The 19387-nt window shown below is 51.3% G+C and overlaps 1 protein-coding gene across 2 annotated transcripts in view; it reads right to left on the bottom strand.

The window, feature by feature from the left end:
* Positions 1 to 3786: 3786 nt before the first annotated feature.
* Positions 3787 to 19387, bottom strand: part of SLC6A17 (solute carrier family 6 member 17) — a 45267-nt gene continuing 29666 nt past the window's right edge. For both annotated transcript variants that reach the window (XM_019624200.1, XM_019624201.1), the window contains exons 7-12: positions 10445 to 10686; positions 9990 to 10182; positions 7595 to 7787; positions 6879 to 7038; positions 5042 to 5204; positions 3787 to 4552 (exon numbers count right to left, since the gene is read on the bottom strand). In XM_019624200.1, the coding sequence (XP_019479745.1) occupies positions 4184 to 4552; positions 5042 to 5204; positions 6879 to 7038; positions 7595 to 7787; positions 9990 to 10182; positions 10445 to 10686 (1320 nt within the window). In that variant the 3' untranslated portion in view covers positions 3787 to 4183. The remainder of the gene's footprint in view (positions 4553 to 5041; positions 5205 to 6878; positions 7039 to 7594; positions 7788 to 9989; positions 10183 to 10444; positions 10687 to 19387) is intronic.

The following is a 19387-nucleotide window of genomic DNA, read 5'->3' as shown; positions in this document are numbered from 1 at the left end:
CCAGCCCTTCCCTGAGGTGGGCCTCCACACAGCCCGCTCTTGCAGGGCTCATAGGTATGGCTCTTCCTGGCACTAAGGCAGGACAGGAATTTCCCCGGCAAGGGCCTGTACATGGACACCAAAAACTATCTCCCATCAGACGGACCCTCAATTTCCTCACTTGGAAAAGCCTGGACAACAAAGTGCTACTGACCCTTGAACAACTCAGGGATTAGGGGCACCAACACCTGCCCCCAACCCCGCAGTCCAAAATCCATGTATGCTCAGGTCCCTTATATAAAATAGCATAGAACAGTGCCTAAGCCGGCCCTTCCAACCTCAGATAGAAAATGCTGTCTTCAATTCGTGGTTGGTTAAATCCACAGATGCAAAACCCAAGGATATGGAGGGCCGACTGTACATTTATTGGCAAAAATCCACGTATAAGTGGAGCCGCGCAGCTCAAACCCATTGTTCAAGGGTCAAGGGTATCATCCTCAAAGAGCTGTCACAAAGATCACGGGAGATCGGACGTGTGGAGTCCGTGGAACCCAATGAGGCCTGCTACAAGTGTGTGCATTGGAAACACCCAGGACAATTCCTAGGAAAATAAATACATTTTCGTCCTCCCCAAACTCCTCTGCCGGCAGCCCGTCACACCCAAACTCCCACAGCAGTCCTCTCCGACCCCTTCTATCCAAGCTTTTACCCCAACACTTCCCGCATTCCTTCTTCCTGATCCCAGGGCAAGTCAGAAAGGCAAGAGGGGGGTGGTAAGAACAGACACTTTATTGTACACCATGGGGGGAGCAGAGAGGAAGGAAGACTCCAGGGTGACAATGCCTCGTCCCCTCCCCTGGGCTGAGTGGTCTTGACCAGCCCAGGACTCTGGCCAGCCATGGGGCACATGGACTTGAATTGTTCTGAACGTGTGCCAGAACCTAAAGTGATGCTTGCTGTGTGTGCTTGGGTCTGTACAAAGCAGTGCTAGGGATGAGGAGGGACCCTGGGCCCTCCCCCCGCCCCTTGGCCCCAGTGAAGAGGAAATAGGACCCCAGTTTCAGGGCCTAGTAGACACTCAGGGAGTCAGTCAGGTGCATTCCAACCTTTTCAGTCTCTTCTCTTTTCCACCACGAGACACTCTGGGGGGCAGAGGAGGAAGGGTTGCAGCTGTGAGGATGGGTAGAAGGGCAGCCCCTGCCTGTATGTAATACTGCAGGCCTGCTTAGGGCCTATAGCAGGCTGACTCAGGAGGGCTTCTCCTAGCACTAGGAAAGCAACAGTCCCCACAGATTTATTGCTGGAGGGCAAAGCCAGCCTCACTGGCATCAATTTGTGTGCCCCACTTATCCATCCCCTCGGGCTTCATGTTGCCTCAGCGGAGATGGCTCCCTGAGCAAGAAGCTGGTGATTGGGCTGGAAGGCAGGGGCCAGGCGACTCTTTCAGGTATGCCCCTGCCCTGCCCCGGAGTCCTGTGGGCACTGCATGGACAGCACCAAAGCCAGTGGTGGGTGAGGGCCCTGTGCAAGGACATGGGGCTACCTCCTCTTCCTCCAGGATATCAGGGAATCTGTGGCTCAGTCTTACTTGGCAGATGCCCCACTTGCTCTTGACCCCCTGGACTCACCTCACTCCCAGCTACCGAGCTCCCCTGAGGCGTGAGCAGAGGTGTGTGTCAGAGACACATGGGAGGGGCAGCTGTTCCCTTCTGAGCACTGTCAGGGCTGTCTCAAGGACAAACGCAGGAGACAGGTGCTGTGAGGTGCCTTCTTGGGGTCTCACCATCTTAAGAAACCTATACTTTCCTCAGTGTAAAGAAGGTGTGACTCTAGTGGGCACAGCAAGATGTTGACTGGAACATAAATTGGGTTTTTCTTCCTCTCCAAGGCCCCTCCTTCCGTCTCTGGTAAGCCCAGTGATGTGAAGTCCATCAGCCACCAAGAAAAGCGCCCATTGCCCCACAACGGGGGGCTTCCCACAGGACCCTGCCCTGAGGAAGGCCTGACAGAGCTGAGAGGAGGAGGGGGAGACCGATGAGGGCAGGGGGGGCAGCGAGGTGAACGCTGGGAATCACAAATCAGCACCCTACACACTCACAGCCACATATGTGCACACACCACACACATACACGCATTCACACACACGTACACACAAGCTCTGGGCCCTGTGACTAACATAGTAGAGACACAGCCAGGACAGGGCCCGGCCTACAGCAAAAGGCCAGGTATACTCCCCAGCCCACAGGCACCAAGCAGACGGCACAGCTCAGCCCCATCACAGGCTGGTGGGCTGGGGCCTGGCCCAGCCACAAGCTACAAAATTAAAAATATATCAAATATACAATGAAAATAGATCTGTACAGCACTGAGGATGAAAATAGTCCACCCGCCACAGTATAATATTGGGTTTGTCATTTAACAGCATTTACACCCACATGTACAGATTGAATATACAATAGAAATAGAATATCTAGAAGAGTATATATAGCAGAGTGTCTCTCCTGGGGCCTTGCTTTTCCTGTTGCTAAATCAGCTGAGACTAGGCATGGGTCCAAGGTAGGAGGTGCTGTCAGGTGAGGGGGCCTAAGGCGGGATAGTATGCTCAAAAGCTCGTGTCTTTGGGGAGACGTGGGTCTCCCTCTTCCTGACACTCAGGAAGGGCGAGTAGGGCTGAGAGGACTAAAAATGGGAGGTGGGAAGGAGGGGTGAGTCAGGGAGCGGGAGGGGTGGGGGGTAGATCCCCAGGCAAGGAGGTGGGGATGAAGGGACTAAGGGGTGAAGGAGGGAACCCTGGGCTTAGGCTTTCCCTTCCAGTGCTGAGAGCAGTCAGTCACCAGAGCGACTCAGGACCCTCCATGAAGGTGCCCAGGCCGAGCACTGTGGCCTGCTCCCGCCCTGCCAGCCACAGCTCTCAAAGATGGAGGTTTGCGATACCAGCCAGTCTCCCTCCCTCCCTTCCTTCCTTCCTTCCTTCCTTCCCTCCCTCCCTCCCTCCCTCCCTATATACCACCATCCATCCATCCATCCATCCATCCATCCTTCCTTCCTTCCATTGGTACATCCGTTCCTCAGACATTTGTTCTTCAGTCAGATTCTAGTCCTCCCAGCCTGCACTCTGATGGCAGCCTGGCAACCTCCAGTGTCCCCAGTACTGCCGGTGGCCCTCCCTGCCATGGGCCAGGCTGCTTGGGAAAGAATTCCGAGGTGTCCGTACACAACGTGCACACCGGGTAGCTGTGCTTACACAACAGAGGGTGAGTGGCAGCCCAAAGGGGCAGTAAAATGGTATCTTTTCCCAGGTGCAAGGATTCCTGTTTGTGAACCCCTGAGCTCCAGGGACCCCAATTCCAGGGGAGAAGCTGCCGCTAGTGAAAGTTGAGCCCCAGGTGAGAGGAGACAGGGTGTGCTTCACAATTGTGCTCCAAACCATCCGAATTGTGCTGTGGACCATCAAGTGTGCTCTAGAAAACTCTCAAGGAAAAGGCAGATGCCACCACTCTGGGATCCAGGATGGTGGAGGGACAGAGTGACAGCTAAGCCTTGATGGAAGTGGGAAGGGTTTCGGCCCAGTCATCGCCCTCCCTGGCAGAAAGCAGGAGCACATCCCACCCACCCAGGCAGGGCCAAGGACATTGGGGATCCCATCTAGAGGTGGGGGCAGAGGAGCCCTCTCACCCCCCTGCTGCCAGGGCACCATCTGCCTCACACAACAAAACACCCCAAGTCTGAGCCCTGAATCCTGGCACATCTGTCCCATCCAGGCAGCCTCAGGGACACACACCCCCCCAGCTTGGTGCCTCTCACCACCACCACCACCACCTGGCAGCACAGAGGGACGCTGAGACCTAAAGAACTGCAAGTGGCAGGTTACAGGGAGAGAGGGAGGGTGGAGTGACCCCTCAAGTGGCCACTGGGAGTCTCCCCTGTGCTGTGAATCAGGATTTCCAGATTATTCCAGTTATTTGGCTGCAATTTGGTGAGAGAACCTCAGAGGGTAGATAGGTTGGAGGCCTAGACTGGGGGACAGAGATTGTCCCAGCCCCCACTCAGGCGTAGGGAGAAGTTGGCTGGGACTGGAGTGAGGCATGATGCAGGCAGACCCCCTCTTCTTGGACAGAGGGCCCGGCCTGGGAGGAGAGGCCAGGCTGGAACAGGGGAGCTGGCTGGATGTGGCGGGGAGAGGCAGGCAGGCCGGGAGCAGTGGTCACAGCTCCGACTCAGGGGTGCTGGCCAGGAGGTAGCCACTCCCATAGCGTCCATTGGGGTTGCTGCTGGGTTCCAGGGGTGATGTGCTGCCAGGCCCCAAGTAGGAGCGGTGAGTGGGCATGGGGGAGGGTGCCTCGCTGGGCACCTTGCTGAGGATGAAGCGAGTCTCGTCGTTCTCCTCCAGGTTGGAGATGTCCTTCATCATGCGGCCCTTCTTATAGGACACGGAGAGAGTGTTGGAGCCGTCAGAGAGCAGGTGGAAGTGCCGCAGGACGAACACCACTGGGATAGGCAGGGTTGCCACAACGATGAGGGTGATCAGGAGTGCCATGGCCCAGTTAGGGAAATACAGGTAGCGCTCGGCAGCCTGGGGGCAGACAGGGGTGAGGGCTGCTGCCCAGCACTGCCACAGCCTCACCCTCTCAGGACCTCCAGGACCAAAGCTTCCTGCCTCTCCCCACCCCACCCGCTGTCCTGGTACCTGCAAAGATGGGGTCAGCAGGGGTTGCTATTGAGTTAGCTGGTCATCCTGGTTAAGGGCCTGAGCCTCCCAGGGTCTCAGTTTCTCCACTTGTCAAAAGGATGGATGACTCCATCCCACACAGATGGAGAAAAAACCTGGGTTAGGAAGGCTGGACAAGTGCATTAGCCTTTCTGACCCTCAGTTTCCCTACTTGTGCGACAGGGATAATGTCACCTCTCTGGAATGTTGTAAAGGTTACAGATCAGGGGTGCAGTGCCCCTGGCAGGGCCTGGCATATAGTAGTTGCCCTATAAGGGTTTGTATCTATCACCGGTTGCATTACAGGCCTGAGAAGGTCCCCATGTCCCTGGGGTTCTGGGCCCCACCCCTCACCTCCTCTTTGATCCAGGCGCTGTAGCCCGGCGGTGTGACCCCCAGCTGTATGATACTGGCCGTGGTGAGCACAGCCATGCACAGTGGAGAGACGAACTTCCACATGTAGAAGTAGAAGCGGTAGGGTCGAAAGCCCAGCATCTCCGTCAGCTCCTGCATGAACCTGCCAGGCACAGCAGAGGGCCCAGAAGTTGGCACCCTCACTGTGCCTGTGCATTCCCTCACCTCCTCCATGAAGCCTTCATGGACTAGTCCTTCCCTCCCAGCTCTTCCGTTCTTCACACTCAGTGCTCCCAGTGTATTATTCTCTGGCCCAGCTGGTGTCTGGGAAGACTCTGCTGACCTCCTGTAGCCTCCCCTGCCTATGTCACGTCACACACCACCCAGGGATATGATACAGCCCCCAGGACAGGCACCTGAGCTTGCTGAGCACCCAGCCCCACTCACACTGGTCTGGCTGTAGACCCCCCCTGCTGGAAAAGGGGTAGAAGTGCACTTCCCTAGTGTCTCAAGGCAGAGAGCTTCCTTGACTTGGGGTTTCTACCACTAACCCTGTGGGTGGAATTCTGGAAGCGGGGGAGGGGGCTGGCAGGGGGTGCTGAGGCTGGCAGGCTGTTTACATGAATGGCATTTTTTAAAAAAATAATCTTTACCTCAATAACACCTAACTGAAATCTTGCACTTCTTTCTATTATACAGGCAAGCAACCATTAACAGTACTTACACATTAACAGTACTTCTGACTCTGCCAGCAACTCATTAAATCTCACATATTTTCCTATCACATTATAACTGAAAATACCTACAAACATCATTTGTGCTCATCACTACTTTGAAATTACCATTTTTATTAGACCTACAGCTAGATCTTATACCTCAATGCGGTAAAGAGAAAGTACACAGATATTACTAAATCACATATTTTAAACATTATTTTGCTAAGTTTCAATATTATTAGTTGCCTGTATAATCCTATATATTTTATCATATGCATTTAAAAATGCTATTCTGAGAAGGGACACAGCGGTTTTGCCAGCCTGCAGAGAAGGGTCAGCGGGTTCCAACCCGGCTTACAGGGTGGCCCCCTCTTATCAACCCAGCCCTCCTGCACTCTCCCAGGAAGGAGACGGTTGGATCAGGGCCTGTGCAAGAGCCCAATTCTAAGCCCAGGTCCAGGCATCAGGGGAGGGTCAGGCTGAGGAGCTCAGTGGAACCCCAAGTCTTGCTGAGTGAGTAGGGGGGACCTAGTCCTGGGGCTTCCTGGTGACACAGATTGGTCCTCAAATAAGGAATGGGGCCAGGGGCTGACAGTGAGCATAAATTGGCCAGAGGCTCAGGCCCTGAGACCCAATCCTTTCTTATTGCTGAATTCTCTTACCCACTCGTCCCCAAAGTTAGGGCCCAAACCATCCCTCGTCTCACCCCTATGTAGATCACCTTATAGCTAGCTGTCAATCAGGTTGCTAAAGTCTATGAGTGTTTTGAGAGCACTGGCCTCTTCTGCACCCACTGGGTGTTTAACAAGCTTCACTAAATATTGAGGAGTTGGTACCCAGGAAAGGTGCTCTGGTAATTTAGGGCAGTTTAGGATGATGTCAGGACCCAAACCCAGGAGACGTGTGTACTCAGCCTGGCTCTGCGTCTCGCCAGCCAAGTGGTGTTGCACTGTGGTGTTCTCTCTCTTAGTCTCAGTTTCTCTAAATTATCTGCAAAGGCACTTTCAGTTCTGGCATTGACTCTGTGATCTCCTGCCCCACTCGCAAGCAGCCCTTTCTGGGGAGTCAAGATGGGACAGACCCATCCTCCCATCCCCACTTTATCCCCACGGTCCCCTTACTTCTTGGTTCCATAGATCCAGGCCACAGCGATATTCTCAAGGATGACAATGACAGTGAGAGGCAGGGTGGCCGAGTAGTCATCAAACATGGTGACAAAGTAGTTTCCGGAGCGCTGGACGAACAACATCCCCACGAAGAATGCAAAGACACAGCAGCCCACTACAGAGAGCCGGGAGGCCGGTGTGGGGGCAAAGGTGCAGGTGGGTGGGGCCCAGGGGTCTTGGGGGCACCCAGGCCCTTCCCATTCCACCCCTCTCCCCAGCGAGCCTGCAGCCCACCCGCCAGCAGGCCCAGCCCTACACAGGGGAAGGGGTCCGGATTTGGAGACTCTGAGCTCCCATCCTACTAAGCAGGGAGCATCCCAGGGCTGGGAATGACAGGGGCCGAGCAGGACGGAGGGAGGTCAGCCCTGCCCAAGACAGCTCAACAAGCATTCAGGAGAGGGGCAAATGAACACAGAAAGACGCATGTCTCTCAGCTCAGGTTTGGCACAGGTCCCCAACCAGTCTTTTCCTCCTGGTGAGTGAGAGCCCTTCTCTGGTGGCAGAGCCAGGCTCCCGCTGTGTCCCGGGTTGGGGAGGGGAAAAGGAGGTTTCTGGGTATGGGGTCAGGAATGACTCGGTCAGAACCCAATCTTTCTAAAGCCAGAGCCACAACCCCACCATTGTCCTTGAGGGCAGCCCACAGGCCAGCAGTGGCTGCCAGGAGAAGTTACCTGTGAATATCTCCTTGGGCACCTTAAAGGTATCGATGATGGGCGTGGTGATGCCTGCCATGGTCCCGATCATACTGCCCAGGCCCAGGTTGATGAGCATCAGGAAGAACATGACGGACCAGAACGGGGAGGCAGGGAAGTGTGTCATGGCCTCAGTGAAAGCGATGAAGGCCAGGCCTGTGCCTTGTACAGACTGCGGGTGGGGACGGAGGGCAGGGGCTCAGTGAGGGAGCCCTCTGCTTCCAGATCTCTGCCCAGAGAGCTTTAGGAATAACTATTCCCTCTTTCACAGGGAATAGTTCCCTCTGCCCCCACCTAAATCCTATTGTTTTTGGATGGTGGGTCCCAAACTTGGGTGGGCATCAGAATCCACCCCACCCCAGGGAGTAAAACACCAACCAATTCAGTTCAGCTGCAGGGCCTGGAAGCTGCAAGTTGTACAATGACCACAGGTGATTCAGATGAAGATGCTCACTTTTAGAAACGTGCCCAGCTCAAGACTCCTCCTCTAGGAAGCCTTCCCTGATTGCTCCCAGCTGTGAACTCTAGACCTTAATGCAGTGGCCTCAGCCACGGCTGCCCCATAGAATCACACTGGAGCCTTTAAAAACACTAATGTCTAGGCTCACCCCAGGGACAATAATTTGATTGGTCTGGGGGGTAAAGCTGGATATTAGGGTTTAATAAAGCCCTCAGGTGACTCTGATGGGCAGCCGAGGTAGCGAACCACTGCTGTAATGCTGCTGCTTATGGGGCAACTGACCACACACTGCCCACTGACATCACTTCTACATTGTCCTGCAAAGTCCAATAACTGGGCGGGAACACCTCCCCAAGTCAGTGAGGATTACACAATCCTTGTCATTCGGATGATATCGAGGTTGTATCATAAAAAAAAACTGCTTGGTTTTATTCAGAGGGCCAGGCCATGCCTGTGAGAATAGGACGGGGTCTCATGGAAGGGCGGGAGATGGGGGGCCCTTGATGCTGCCTGGGGAAGAAACCAGAGCAGGATTCCCTCGACAGGGCCCTTTTGTTCTTGATCAAGTGGGAAGAGGTGAGCGGGTACAACACGGCTCCCTCAGCATTAAAATGGAGCCAGGAGAAGGAAGCTGACTTTTAATGTGGAGCTCAGACATTGTTCAGGGAGTGTCACCTTCCCTGGCCCCATAGAGAAGGACAGGGTTAGCCCAGGCTGATGGGAGCTGGCTCTGCCCCAAGGAGACTTGGCACCAGCTGGGTCTTGGACTTTGTGAGCATGTCTCTCTCCTGTTCCTCCTTCTAACAGAATGGTCATTTTGAAAGTTCCCGCTATGCAAATGGGGATAGAAGCAAGGGGTCAAAACTTGGCCTGGGGCCAGCCGAGTGGCTCAGTTGGTTAAGAGCGCAAGCTCTGAGCAAAAGGGTCATCAGTTCAATTCCCACATGGGCCAGTGAGCTGCGCCCGAGCGGATCTGCCACTGAGCTGCCAATAGGTGGCAGGATGACTCAACTCTTAACAAGGTTGCCGGTTCTACTCCCGCATGGGACAGTGGGCTACACCCACTGGCAACTAAGATTGAACACGGCACCTTGAGCTGAGCAACTGTGAGCTGCCGATAGGCAGCCAGATGGCGACTAGACTTGGAGCTGAGCTAGCTGCGCCCTCCACAACTAAGACTGAAGGACAAAAACTTGGCTGCTCCCCTTCCCCAATTCCCCAATAAAATCTTTAAAACAAAACAAAACAAAACAAAAAAAACTTGGGACTGGGCATTAATGAGGGGACAGCATCCCCCTTCCCTACCCCAGAGGCTAAGGGACACTGTGGCAATGATACTTGGAATGAAGACAGCTAGGGGAGAGTCAGAAGCATCCAGGGGTGACTCAGAGCATGGGGACTTAAACCCTGGCTCCCCTACTTACTGGCTGTGAGGACCTGACCAAGCTGTGAACTTACAGGCTACTCACCTGTAAAATCAGAACAATATTAATATTCAACTCACAGTGCTGTCATGCAGGCCAAAGGAGACAGACAGCAAAGGGCAGACACTCATGTAAACACTTAGTTTCTGTATGCCATGTACAAGGCACTGTTCTCAGTGCATGACATGGGGCAGTGACTGGTGCTCAGGAAACCCATTCAATAAACATGAAAGTCACCCCGTACACTCCCTGTGATTTCTGTGATGTGTGTCAGTCTCCTTCCATCACCAAGATTCAACCTACCTCAGGGCAGGGGTTTGAACTGATACCTTCCCTCTCTCCCTCTCTAGACACATAGTAGGTCCTTGCTTATCAAGTAAATGAATGAGTCCCTGGCAGCTTTCTGGGGCCTACATCCAAGCTCCAGCCACCCGTGGCTTGTCTGTGGGCCCACACTCCCGTGTATGCCTTCCAGCCCCCTGTCCCGCACCTTGTTCAGCTCATCCTCCAGCAGGCAGGGATCAAGGCCCAGGGCTGAGAAGCGGTCCTCCTTCACCGTCATGATGACCTTGTACATCTCTGCGTAGTCCTTGGTGGTCAGGTGGGAGAAGTTGACGTGGGGCGGGATGAGGTCCCGGCTCAGGACGTGGGTGTGGAGGTACCCCAGGATTTTCTCGGCATTCCTGCAGCGCAAAACGGAGAGGACCAGGCAAAAAAACAGGGGCGGGCGTGATCCTGGGGGCACCTCCCAAGCATCCGGGCAGGACCCCCCAGTCATCAACAGAGGCATCTCTGACCCTATCCTTGTGGTCCGGGGCTGGGGACAAAGAGCTCCTCTATCTTGTTCCCTCAGCCCGGGTAGACAGGGACTCTTCGTCCATGGCCCACCTGTCCCTCCTGGTAGGGTGGGCAGGGAGGGGAAAGGACAGGAAGGGTGCCACCTACTCGACCACACACTTCTCATTCATAATGTTGGCCTTGAAGCCCAGCACAGCGAACACCACGAGCGTGGCCAGCACCGAGGTGAAGAAGTTGATGAAGGACACCAGGGCGGCATCGAAGTGGCAGTTGTTGTCCTGCTTGTTGTAGCTGGAGAAGGCGATGACGCCCCCAAAGCCCAGCCCCAAGGCAAAGAAGACCTGTGTGGCTGCCTCCCGCCACACCTGTGGGTCCAGCATCTTGTCCAGCTATGGGGGATAGGGGGGCAGGGGGGATGGTAGGGGAAGAAAAGAGACACAGTAACGGTTTTATTCAAACGCAATGGAGTTCCCACCACGCCCCCTTTCCTCAGCCTCAACGGAGTTCAGGGGCAGCATGGTGTCGTGGGAAAAAGCTGTGGCTGTGTGAGCTTGGGCATTTCCCTAGCCCCGCTGAGCCTCAGTTTCCCCAAGTGTAAAACACAGATAACAAGAGTATCAACTTCAGAAGATCATCGTGAGGCTTAGGTAAGATAAAATAAATGCTACAGGCTTACATAGTAAATGCTCAGTTCATTTTAACTGGTATCATTGCTTATCATGGAGCTATCACTCTAAAGAACATCTCCAGGGCCATTAGGTATGATGTACAGTGTACAACTCTAGGGTGTGCCATTCACTAAGCCTACAGTGTGAATGATGCCTCCTAGAGTTGTCCAGTGTACAGCCCACACAACAGTACAAGAGAACTGAGAACACCAGTGTCTCCCTAAGACCTCCTCCATCTCGAACCATAAAAATAGACACCAGCGGCAGCTGCGCTTCTCAGAACCTGCCTGCTCTCACCTTCTTGAGAGTGTATTGTCCTTTTTTAAAGAAATCTGCTGCTTGCTTGGCTTAAGAGAGAGAGAGAGAGAGAGAGAGAGAGACCAGCGTCTCCCTCATTCCTATCCAATCTTCTTTCTCTCTCTCAAAAAAAAAAAAGGCCCAACGTTCATTTTCATTCATACACATCTATATGCTCCAGGTCACAGAGGAACCCTACCCACCCACCCAACTTGAAACACCTTCCTGGAAGAGGGGAAACCCCTGCCTGACCCCGCCCCCAACTGCCCTCAGACCTGACAGGATCCTGAACTACAACAGCATCTAGAGGGCATGGGGCAATTTCCAAAGCACTTTCACATCTGTTCTTCTTTTACTGTTTGGTTCTAACGACATGGGCCATGGCTGGGACGGAGCATAGGGCTTTAGAATCAGACAGACCTGGGTCTAAATATGACTCCCATCTTTAATTAGCTGAGAAGGCTTAGAAAACTGATAGTGCCTGCGGCCATCAGTTTTCTCATCTGAAAAGTGGGAATAATAATAGGGTCTCCCTCCCAGAATGCCTGTGAGGCTCAAATGTATAGCCACCAGTCATGCCTGGTACATAGTAGTATTTAATCCTGACAAAATGCCTCTGACCTAGTCAGGATAGATGTTTGTTTGTTTTTTTGGTGGGGTGTGAGAGATTATTATTCATATTTTGAAAGAGTAAACTGAGGCCCAAAGGTGAAATTTCTTGCTCAAAGTAGCTAGCTGGGACAGAGGAGTTACTAAAATACAGATCATCTGACACTGGCTCATGGAGCCCTCCTAGTGCCATCCCAGACTCTGTTGTCCTATAAGCAGGGGTCAAAATCATCTGCTGGGGTGAGGTATGCTGGGAGGGGAGGTTGGAACGTTCAGACAGGTAACAGCGGTTTAAAATATCCACAGTGGGGCTGGTCGAGTGGCTCAGTTGGTTAAGAGCTTGCTTAAGAGTGCGAGCTCTGAGCAACAGGGTTGCCAGTTTGATTCCCACATGGGTTAGTGAGCTGAGCTGCCGCTAGGCTGCCAACAGGTGGCAGGATGGCTCAGCTGGTGAGAGCACGTGCTCCTAACAACAAGGCTGCCTGTTCAAGATGGTGGGCTATGCCCGCCCACAACTAAAGACTGCACTCAGCACCTTGAGCTGAGCTGCCACCCAGATGGCTCAGTGGAAAGAGCATGATGCTCTTAACAACAAGGCTGCTGGTTCGACTCCTGAATGGGATGGTGGCTATACCCACCCGCAACTAATTGAACATAGCACCTTGAGCTGAGCGGCGCAACTGGACTTGGAGCCGAGCTAGCTGCGCCCTCCACAACTAAGATTGAAGGACAACAACTTGGCTGTTTCCCTCCCGCAATTCCCCAATAAAATCTAAAAAAAAAAATAGAATTGGCTATGAAAACAATTTAAAAAACAAAATGGCCACAGTGGAGGACGGGAGAGTGGGACAACCAGAGACATGGGGAAGGTCTTCTTCATTGCAAAAATAATACAGGCCCACATTTCCTTACCCAACCACCCTGGGGCCAGACTGATTTTGGAAATCAGACCTTTGTTTCTAATTTTATTGTAGAAAGGTAATATGGTGCATATGCCACATAATTACATAACACCACCCCCAGCGGGGTCTGGGACAAACCTGTAATCAAATACATTTGTATTTTTGCCACAAAATATGAATATTCACACCAAGTGAATTAATAAAGACTATAAATAGTCTCACATCTGTTCAGGTCATTTTGCCACAAAATAAGTTCTGGGGAAAAGAAAAAAAAAGACTTTTGTTTTTCCAAGCTATTTGCATTTGGGCATTGTGAATAAGAAAATAGGGGTCTGCCTCTACATGCTCCTAATAGAAATGTAAAGATTATAAAAAAAAAATACAGTAGTCCTCCCCTTATCCACGGTTTTGCTTTCCCGGGTTTCACTTACCTACGGTCAACCAAGGTCTGAAAATATTAAATGGAAAATTCTAGAAATAAACCACTAATACGTTTTAAATTATGCGCCATTCTGAATAGTGTGATGAAATCTCACGTAGTCCTGCTCAGGCCCACCTGAGATGTAAATCATCCCAGCATATCCACGCTGTATATGCTCCCTGCCAGTTAGTCACTTAGTAGTCCTCTCGGTTATCAGATCAACTATTGCGGTATCACAGTGTTTGTGTCCAAGTCACCCTTATTTTACTTAATAACGGCCCCAAAGTGCAAGAGTGGTGATGCTGGCAATTCAGACATGCCAAAAAGTAGCTGTAAAGTGCTTCCTTTAAGTGAAAAGGTATGTATGTATACGAAAAAACCTAGTACATACAGGGTTCAGTACTACCTGTGGTTTCAGGCATACACTGGGGTGTCTTGAAATGTATCCTCTGGAGATAATGGGGGAATACTGTAATCACAATTCCACTGGTAAAGGACTTCTACACCTCCTCTTTCCTGAGGGGTATTTTTTTTTGTTTTTGTTTGGTTTTTTTAAGATCCTCCCAGAAGGTTCTGGAAAGGGATGGAGGGATTACTTATGTCTGGAAGGCATATTGTCATTCACTGATGTTCAACGGGTGCCAATCATGACAGTTCTGCCAGTCTGGAACCTGGGCACTTCCCTCAGGCTAGAAACCTGGACCTCGTGGGAAGGCTCTGGGTAGTTTTGTGAGTTCCAAAGAAGCAAAAGATTTTATAAGAGAATGTGGGTGGAGAAGGACATATCATTTGGTTATGTCATTTGCATGTGGAAAAAATCTTTATTGGTCCCCACTGTCTACGGGAAAATCTTTTCCCACTCTATGTTCTGAATACTCTTAAGTGCAGTGAACTTATACTTTTCAAAAGCACCCTGATCTCCTACCTCTGGCCTTGGCCAAGGGTATTCCATCCACCTGGAATTCCCTTCCTCCTGCTCAATTTCTGGTGAACTCCTATTTATCTCTCAAAACCCAGCACAGATATCACCTCCTCTTTGAAGTTTTTCCTGACTGCCTCTGACAGAGCTAGTCATGGTCCTAGGCTCTCACAGCTCTTGTCAATACCCGAATTACAGGTGTATGTGTCTGTCTTCCTCTCACCACTTTGTGCTTCCTGAGAAACCCACCTGCTGTTATCTTTGTATGAGCCGTGCTTGGCACATGGAAGAGAAAGAGTGGGGGTCAAGAGAAAAACAGGCAGGCAAAGTCTGACCTGTGTCCTCAAAGTGAGCTGAGCCAGGCATCTTCAGTACTGAATGCCTGCTGTTCCTTAAACTTAAAGGGGCTCTTTCAGGACTCCTGGGGTGATGGTGCGTGATTTCAACAAGGTCCTGATTGTAGTGTCAACAGAGAATGAACCCACGGCCATGGCTTGGGAAGCTCAATGTCCTGTCCGGACATCAGGATATGACTGCAAGAGGAGAGGTGGGAAATGGGCTTTCCCACGGAAGACAAAGCTCACACCCTCCCCGGGGTGCCCCCCACCACCCCGAAACAGAGCAACAGCCTCCTGCCATTTCCTTGGCACAATGGCTGAGTCACTTCCTCATGCAGGGAACAAGGTGTTTCATAGCGTTTGACTCAGCGGCATGAAGATGCTTTTTGAATCCACAAAGAGCTGCTGAGCGCCCAGCTTGAGCGGGTGCATGATGGGAGCACACACCGTTGTTCCTTAGCACTGCCGGTCACCTGCCCATGCAAGAACCAGAAGGGACCACAAGACACCAGATGGCACTGGAACACCCAATTCACACAGTCTAAAGGCAGTGTCACCTTCACTAGCTACCAAAATAATAATAGCTCTGCATGCCAGGAGCAGACCTACATGGTCCCCTGACAACGCTGTGAGGGAGCTACCATGCTTCACCCCATCTTTCAACTGAGGAAACTGAGGCCCTGAGAGGCCAGGGAACTTGCCCTCTGACTGCTGAGTGATAAGCTGGGGTCTGGACCCGATCACCTGGCTCCAGGGCCCACCCTCTGCTAACAAGGCTGGGCTGCCCTCGTCATCCTGCTCCAAAGCCGTACTCCAACTGTATGAGTCAAGAGGTTCCACCACTAACCCCCACAGCTGGGCCGTTACGACTTGCAGGGACCCCACTTCTCTCCTCTCAAGGTTAACACACACCTTTGACCCTGTGGCCAGACTGGCTCACTGGTCAGGACCGCAGGCCCCAGAGGCGGCAAAGCGAGAGGCAGACGCCCGACACTACAGCACAGCTCAGGTTGTGCTGGGCCCACCCCAGAAGGCTGGTGTGGCTTTCATTGTGACTGCTTATAGGTAACACAGTTATGGGGTTTAAAACAAAAGGGTCCACAGTAAGGTCTCCTTTCCTCACCCCTGTATCCCAGACACCTAGTTCCCCTCCCCTACATATAACCATGACATCAGTTTCTTATGTACCCTTCGGGTGATAGTTAATGCATATATCAGCAATATATAATACACAGAGGGTGACAAAAAGGATACACATTTTAAGAAAAGAAAAAACTATTAAAACTACACTGATGGTAACCACTTTGAGCAGCTCTTGTAACTGTAGAAGTCAAACATGACTTGTATTCATCTTCTGTTATCAGTAAATATTATTACAATTTTAATTCGGCTTTTTCCTGTTTTAAAATGTGTACACATTTTTTGGCATCCTCTGTATATATGCACACACACATATCACATGCACGTATCTGTGTACATACCTGTGTGTCTGTGTGCACTCCTCCCTTCTTCCCCTGCTGCCCACACCAGAGATGTCTACAGGGCTCTCCGCTCTCCTGGGGCCACTGCCCTAGCCCCAGCCTCGACACTTATGTGCTGAGCTGGGAACCCAGAGTTCCAGGGCTCCTGGCAAGCTGCCGCTTCTGCCCACTCACAGCCTTGTCCCCTTGGTCTGCCTAAGGGACCACCAGGCCCGGCCCTTCAGTCCGAGGATCCCATTTACCTCGGCTGCTGCAAAATGTCCACGACTCCTGGGTCGACCTGCTTCATCCAGACTTCATCCCGGGATGGCTGGACCTGTCCCCTGCTCTGACTCAAGCCTCGGCTCCTCCACAGCTGCCCAAATCCTGCCGCCCAACCCCTGGAACTCAGTCTGGCATCAGCAAAAGCCCCGATTTCTACACTTTTCTCTGGAAGTTCCCTCACCTTCTTGCTCTGACTCCAGAGTTCTCCAGCCTGGCTGCATGTTAGAATCACCTGGAGAGCTTGGGAGAACCTGGACACCATACCCAGTGATCAGTTTGCTTGATTCTGATTAGTCGGGAGTGGGCCTGAGCACTAGCATTTTTTCCTTGTTGTTACAACAGCTTCCAGGTGAACCTGCAATGCAGGGAAGGGCTGAGCAAAGCCTGGCTCCGCCCTGAGCCCAATACTTCCCCTGCAGCCCTCTCAGGCTACTTTAGAAAAGGCTGTCTTCTCACACACCCTTGGGACATTCAGGCCTGGAGTGGACAGGGTGCTGCCTGTTCCTCCAGGTCACTCCCCCTCATTCCACTGTGCACTGCCTCTCTGTCCAATACAACTGCACCATAATTCTCGACGGCTTCAGTATCTACATCACTGTTCCCTTCAACAATGTGCCCTGGGTCCCTTTACCTCCTCCCTTCCACTGATCTTGTCCTCCCCCCCACTCCTGTGGTCGTGCCATGGCCTTTGTCATAATATCTGTGCTCCAACTAGAACTTCAACATTAAGTGTCTCGCACTCCAAAGCACCCCATATTTCCAGCTCACTCCCTCTAGTTTCTTGACTCCAAAAATTCTCCAGCCCCACTGGGCCCTACCTCCATTTCACTGCCCCTCACCCTCTTTGTATCGTAACTTCCCTTCCTAGCCAGCTTAGTCAAGGGTCCATCACTTGGCCACTCCCTTGTTTATATTCTCAACTCCCCTGCCAGCTAGCTCTCCACTGTCATCACTCGATAAACTCCTAACCCTGGTGATATCTAACCCTACACCTACTGGTGACCTGTCCCCAAGCAGCTAACACAGCTGGAGAAATCACATCTGGGGCCTCTGAACAGGTGGGACCTTGGACAAGTGATTTAGCCTCTCTGCTTCAGTTTTCTCATGTGCAAAATGGCGATAATAGTAATGCCTAAGTCTAAACTCTGTATGAGTTCAAATGAGTTAAAATAGGCAAGGTGCGTGTAACAGTGCCTGGTACACAGGAAGCACCACCCATTGCAAAACACAGGGTCGTTTTAAGTACCATGCTAGCTGACTTTACTGCCTCCTTACCCCTAACCTCCAGTGTGCTCTGAGAGCAGCACGATTTGCCCACCTCTTGCACAACTACTTCACACTCACGCCTCCTTAGACCTCCAACCCCCCCAACATTCTTACAGCTGGTGACCTTGCTTCTTACTTCACAGAGAAAAATGACACAGTCAGAAGAGAACTCCTGCAGTGAGAAGGTCCTCACCACAGCTTCTCAGATGCCAGCATCGGCGCCCACAGGCTGGTTGTTCCCTCCTGTTCCTTTAGGGATAGTGTGTGCTCCTGGCTAAGATCAACTCCTCCACCTGGGCTCTGGGTTCCAGCTCTCCAATAGCATCAATTTCCCCTTCTCTATTGGATTTTTTTTCGAGTGTACAACTACATGGTTTTTAGTGTATCACAGAGTTGTGTAGCTGCAATATCGTGATTTCCTGACCCACTGCTCCTAAAACCCTCGGAATATTCTAAGTGATGACAGTGATAAAGATGTCATTGGTTATGTGAATGTGATGATTTTTGAAATTACCTAAGGATGTGGGCTGGTTGTCAGGAGAACCAACTACTGATTAGAAGGTTGGAACTTTCAGTCTCACCCCCCTTGACTTCCAAGAAGGGTAGAGGGTCCAGTGACCAATGATTTAATCAATCATAACTATAATGAAACCTCCATAAAAAACCCACGAGGGTGGGTCCTGAGAGCTTCCAGGTTGGTGAACATGTGGAGATGCAGGGAGAACAGCATGCATGGAGGGCATGGAAGCTCTGTGCCCTTTCCCCATACATGTCCTATGCATCCCTTCCATCTATAGTTCATGAGTTATATGCATTTATAATAAGCTGGTGATCTAGTAAGTAAAATATCTCTGAGTTCTGTGAGCCATTCTAGCAAATGAATCGAACCCATGGAAGAGGCCATGGGAACCTCTGATTTATAGCCAGTTGGTCAGAAGCAGAGATAACAACAACCTGGACTTGTGACTGGCATCTGGGGCGGGGGGCGGGGGGGGAGGTTGTGAGGGAGTGGGGGATGGCGCAGCCTTGTAGCAACGAACCCTTAACCTGTGGAATGTGATGTTATTTCTGGGTAGATAGTGTCAGAATTGAGTTAAATAAAGTTGAATTCTCGGACATCCAGCTGGTGTTCCGAGAATTGCTTGTTGGAGATGTGAAGAGCCCACCACCACCACCACCACCACCACCTCCACATTGAAAATTGAATCTCAGAACACAATTTAGCAGTCATTACCACAATCGATTTGAGAACATTTTCACCACCTGGAAAAGAAAGCCTGTACCCATTAAAAGTCACGCCCCGTCCCTCCCCCAACCTCCTCACAAACCCAGCCCTGACCAACCATTAATATGCTTCCTTCTTTACAGATTTGCCTATTCTGGACATTTCATGTACATAGAATCGGACACTATGTGGTATTTTGTGACTGGCTTCTTTCACTTAGCTTAATGTCTCCAAGGTTCCCCCATGTTGTAGCATGCATCCATATTTCACTCCTTTTTATGGCTGGATAATAATTCCATCGTACAGCTGTCCTACTCTTTATTTTTCCATTCATCAGCTGATGGACATTTGAGTTGCTTCTGCTTTTTGGCTATTGCAAATAATTCTGCTATGAACACTTGTGTACAAGTTTTTGTGTGGACATGTGTTTCTAGTTCTCTTGGATATGTGCCCAGGAGTGAAATTGCTGGGTCATGTGCTAACTCCATCTAACCTTTTGAGGAACTGCCAGATTGTTTTTCCAAAGCAGCTGCACCATTTTACATTCCCACCAGCAGTGTATGATGGATTATTTTTATCATTATACAAAATTCTGAAATAACACCTTTGATCCCACAGCCCTATCCAGTTAACACCCCATTTCTCATTTCTCTGCTCCCCTTTGCAACAAAACTCCTGAAAATAAGTATTCTCTATTACT

Source organism: Hipposideros armiger, unplaced genomic scaffold, assembly GCF_001890085.2.
Source record: "Hipposideros armiger isolate ML-2016 unplaced genomic scaffold, ASM189008v1 scaffold_581, whole genome shotgun sequence".
Classification (NCBI taxonomy): Eukaryota; Metazoa; Chordata; class Mammalia; order Chiroptera; family Hipposideridae; genus Hipposideros; species Hipposideros armiger.
This window is presented reverse-complemented; position numbering and strand designations above follow the sequence as displayed.